The 5,449-nt window shown below is 38.3% G+C and overlaps 1 protein-coding gene across 1 annotated transcript in view; it reads right to left on the bottom strand.

Annotated features, from left to right (window-relative positions):
- Positions 1-388: 388 nt before the first annotated feature.
- The window catches only part of LOC143021729 (thioredoxin-related transmembrane protein 2 homolog), a 13,002-nt gene continuing 7,941 nt past the window's right edge, over positions 389-5,449 (bottom strand). Inside the window, exon 5 of the mRNA XM_076179406.1 lies at positions 389-4,013. Coding sequence (XP_076035521.1) covers positions 3,906-4,013 — 108 coding nt within the window. The 3' untranslated portion in view covers positions 389-3,905. The remainder of the gene's footprint in view (positions 4,014-5,449) is intronic.

Genomic DNA, 5,449 nt, shown 5'->3' with positions numbered 1-5,449 from the left:
TGAACCAATGAACAAGTGAAGTTTGATCAAAACAAGCACTAATGTGAGCTCTAGCAGATTTCTCTTAAAACATCCTATGTATCATATTTTCATTTGGTACTACCAAGATGTATTACTGAACAAAAGACTGTCATCTGGTTTGTTTATGTTACTCTGTACAAATCAAATCTTAATTGCTCATCTCAGTTATACTATGTACAAATTCTTCTGTCAGTTCAGGACCAATGGCAGGTAGTGGAAACAGGTGGTCCTGTACAAAGGACACTAGAGAGAATTGTCTCCATTCTGCCACCCATATTCAAAACCTATCAACACACCAGGAGGTGCCAAGATAAGAGGGAGGGTGGAGGGGAGTGGAGTGTATTAGGGATGGAATGGGTGGGAATGGTTTTTATGCCCTTTTTTTTTTTTTTTTTTTGGCTACCTCTCTTGTATCAACACACCCCTCTCCATTTGGAGGTGTACTAACACTTATCTCTGGACTGAATCCAAGACATTTCTATGTTGACTTCAATTGCATTTCCTCCACCTATTCACATAAGAAGAACTGATAAATGATGACTGGTCCCCAACTCCTATTGATATAAATCAATACTATAGAAACTATCCCACATTAATACAACATAGACAACAGTCTCAAGTTTCTTCCTAGAGATCTAAAAAGTTTGGGAAATTCAAGTCCAACAACTATAATTCTATTAATTTCTTAATAATAATAATTGTTGCCTCAAGTTTCACTGATTGAAAACCTATTGCTCTGCAGTAGCTGGCAATGGTACTCAAGGCCTCCTATGGATTTCTCATAGAAGAAACCTTGGACTGTTGTTATTGTTGTATTAGAGTGGTGCTGCTTATATGTCACCAGCTGAAAGTAACAAGAAGGGAGTAGTCATCAGGTATCAGCCCTTGTGATGTAAATACAGATAAAATTGAAAGAGAAATGTTGGGCCTCATCCAGAGACCAAATGCCAGCCCTTCAGGGCTGCATCTCCAGAGGGAGATGAGGGAGTTGACAGGTTTTGAAAATGGACAGTGGGGAGACTATTCTTTCTGCCATCTCCATCTTGCAGGGCCACAACTAGCAGGTACCTGCCATCAATTCATAATTCTTATCAATTACCATTACATAAACTAAAGTGAATGTAAACTTTATTTTCTAAAAGATCTTCATTATGGGCTTTAAAAGAAACTCTGCATTTAAAACAGAACAATTCTGGGGTTCTCCCATGATCTTCAATTCAGTTGAAGTTTAACCTATACTTGTGAACAATTTCATTCTGCTTTAAATTGTCTTGCAATCTGAAAGGGTAGGGCTTGTCAACACAAATGAGGTGATGAAGAAAGATCTGATGAAACCTATAATACAAATGAGAAATGTAATCCAGAATCTGACTAAGGATCCTACAATTGTATATACTACATTATCTATACATCTGTTTTCTGCACAAAAAAATGTGACCAATAAAGAAGTCTCTAAGTAAGTGTTCTCTGATATACATATATATATATATATATATATATATATATATATATATATATATATATATATATATATATATATATATATATATATATATATAAACCCACATATTTTACATACCAATACACTAGTCTTATCTATGATATGCTCATCTCAGACCTCAACCAGTTTTGAATTACTTGTATCACAAAACACAAAGGGAAAGGTTGCCAAAAAGATTAAAAAAAAAAAAACAGTCCTTACATGCTCTTATGGCTGTCAATTACTGAAGACCCGAGTAAGCTTATAACACCTAATGTTTGGCACATACAGAGGACAAAATTCTTCCATGAGGCCCATATATGCACCATGATAGCCTAAAAATATACATACATTTGTATTTGCAACTGGATACTATGTTATGCGAGTGTGCGATGCTTTCATCACTGATATGAGCAATTCTGCCAAACAGAAATTTTTTAATTAAAACAGGAGGTAATGATGCAGTTGTACGACAGTTTTATCCTTGGGTGAATTCAGAGTGTGCTACCAATTTCACACAGGATTACATGATCATGTAAGCTGTTGAGCATATGTAGTTATGATTCTTAAGCTTTGTGCACAGAATAAAATGCAATTAGATACATACAGCTGAGAGCATTGTGGCATTTATGTCAGTTTGCAAATTGAGCATGGTCTTTCTGACACCCAGCTGCATGTGCATGGTTTTTTTTTTCATCTTTATCTTCACTTCATAAATAATCAAAACTGGGTACCAAACCAAAAATCATTTAACTGTTAATCATTGAAATTAACTTATTCTATCTATACTGGAGTGATTAACTTTCATTTTATCTAACCAGGAGCAATGGATGATTGATTATTATCTAACTTCTGTTAACTCAAGAATGCTGGAAAAAAAAATCAATAAACAAACTGAAAATTTCTATAATTATTTCAAGATTTTCAATAAGGACACTAGCATGATCTTGACTTTTCAAATCATCACTGTAGTTGCTACTGGACTTCAAGAGGAACAGGAGACTCTGAACCCTTGGCCCCACCTGGATGACTACCTCTTGTTGAAGTCAAAGGAAGGAGACAAGGTGATTTTGAACTATGTTAACATAACAACATTAACATTTTGATTAACTGTGCCCACCACTACAAATAATGTGGGATTTCAATTATCACAGTTGTATATGGACATAAGTGTGGTGGAAGGGAGTGAAATGGGTGGGAGTAGGTATGTGCCTCTGACTAGGCTACCTCCCTTATACAGGGGAAAAAGCTCTTGGTAGATAGAATAATAAAAAGAATATTTTGAATATTTTTACCGGGGTGGTTATTTCATAGTATTGATCCAAAACTAATGTTGATACAGTACTACCATGGCAACCATATTTCTTTGCTTACATAGCACCAACAACAACAGACATTATTCTAGGCCTGTCAAGTGGGCAGGGGATAAAGCTAAAAGGCTAAGAATTCCTATTGTATAGAGCACACTGCTGAGGGCTATTCTAAATGTTCTGTTAGCCAAAATTATTCTTTTTATTGACAACTGCAGTGCTAGTATCTGGAAACTTACTGGACAATGAAAGTGGCAGAAATGCACATTCTCTGGAGTAATGCTAACAAAAACTAAATTTTTTTCAAAGCACTACCATGGACGTCATTTGCTGTAATATGAAGACTTGGCTGTACTACTGAGCTGGTTTACCGAGAACTTTGAAACCACAACCGTTTTCCCTATTGTACGTGGCAAGGAAATCAGTTCTGTTTTTAGAGCTATTCATTATAACATTAATATAGAATCACTATAATCTCCCAGGCACTAATATCTGATCCTTTCTAACTGATATAATTTTGATATTTCTAGGCTAAAGCATATGGGACCTCAAGTTTTGATTATCCATTTGCTAAAAGAAGAAAAAAATATATATACAAATAAGGTAATTACAAATTAACAAAACATGTTATGGTGCTCAACTAGTATGTATTGTGAGATGTCATTACCTTGACTTGTGTACAATTCTTACATATCTTGAAAGACTGTTAGGCACTCCTGAAACTATAGCCAATCTTATCTAGACTGTACAGAATTAACAAAGATTGACATAGAGCTACTGAAAACAGTCATGAAAAGCCTCATAGATGTAACAAGTGGAACTCAAACAATCATTTACTGCACAACATAAAAAGAAAAGATTAACATATCATGAGCATTCTTACCTACTTTTTGTGTGTGCATGCTATTAGCTTCAACTCAGAATCCTCAGTATAATACACACAGCTTCATAAACCAAAACTTCTGCCAAGGCAGAACACGTGAACCAACCACTGACCTTGATGTCACACATTTCCACCAGAGTCTCTTCTATAACAGAAACAAAACACAAACTTAGGTGCCATTAATGGTCATGCAAACTGAAATCTGAACTCCCTAGTCTTTTTTCTCATGGTCTTCCTTCTTGTTCTTCTTCTTGGCCAAGAGGCTCTTCTGACATTCTGAATGCAGATTGTTCAAATCAAAGGCTGCCCTCATGTTATCCTGCAACAGCAAAATAAAATATCACAACAATCATGGAGATACTAAAAATTTCTATCCTCAAATTCTCTAACCAACACCATCCTAGAAAAGCAATGAGAGTGAGAAAGAGCACATGTTTTTTATCTACTTGTATTTTGGAACCCTAGATCATGGGTATTAATTGGGGTCTGCGGGACTTTAACATGGAGTCTGTGAGACCTGTCTGGTAATGCTGGTGGAATGTCAACCACTGGCAGTGTACATCTAGCAGCTGTCAGAAGTTTATGTGTCTCAAGTCATCATCAACATCATAAAAAAACATACATATATACATATACCAAGGCTTTTTCTCCCTTACAAGGGAGGCAGCCAAAAAGGCAAAGTCATAAAATCATTCCCACCCATTCCATCCCTGAATACACTCCACACCCCTCCACCCTCCCTCTCATCTTAGCACCTCCTGGATGATGGGTCATCCCTGCACCTTGTCCACTGCCCTGGGTCAGAAGCAGTGTCGCAAGACACAGCACATCCACAGCAAGGCCGCTTCATTAAATCAGCGACCCCCCCTCTCCATCCCCCCATGCATAAAAGGAGAAGACGGGGAGAAATCCCTTCGGGCTGTGTCAAAATTTGCTCACACATACTACCTCACCCCCCATCCACCCGCCCATTCCACCTCATGCATCACAACATCATCCATATACAACCATTCTCCATTCACCCCTGCCTTCTGTCCTCTCCCGTCCTTCCTCAACAGACATTCCCCTCTTCCCCAAAGCACCTTTCACCCCATCCATCCACCTCATCCTACGACGTCCCCTCATGTTCACTCCCTCCACATCTGCCTTCCATACCTCTTTTACTAGTCTTTCTTCACTCATTCTTTCTATGTGTCCAAACCATCCTAATATTCTTTCATCAACCCTATCTCCCAACTCCCTTTCCACCCCCGTTCTCCTCCTCACCTCCTCATTTCTCACTCTATCTAGCCTAGTAACCCCCATCATACTTCTCAGATACCTCATCTCAAACTCCTTCTCTCTTCCTCTCTTATGTTCCATGTTTCTGCCCCATACAGTGCTGTTGGCACAATCACTCCTTCATATAGTCTCCTCTTAGCATCCATTCCCAAATGTCTATTCCTCACTACACTTTTTAATCCACCAAGGTATTTACTCGCTTCTCTCAATCTACATTCTACCTCCACCTTTTCCTGCCACATTTGCACCCAAGTATCTAAAACTATCCACTTCCTCCAGTCGCTCTCCCTTAATGCTCACTTCCAGACTACTGCCACTTTCACCCCTTGTACATCTCATCACCTTACTTTTACATACATACATATACCAAGGCTTTTTCCCCCTTACAAGGGAGGTAGCCAAAAAGGAAAAGGCATAGAATCATTCCCACCCATTCCATCCCTGAATACACCCCACACCCCTCCACCCTCCCTC

Source organism: Oratosquilla oratoria, chromosome 42 (assembly GCF_046742065.1).
Source record: "Oratosquilla oratoria isolate Oo_2021 chromosome 42, ASM4674206v1, whole genome shotgun sequence".
NCBI classification, from domain to species: Eukaryota; Metazoa; Arthropoda; class Malacostraca; order Stomatopoda; family Squillidae; genus Oratosquilla; species Oratosquilla oratoria.
This window is presented reverse-complemented; position numbering and strand designations above follow the sequence as displayed.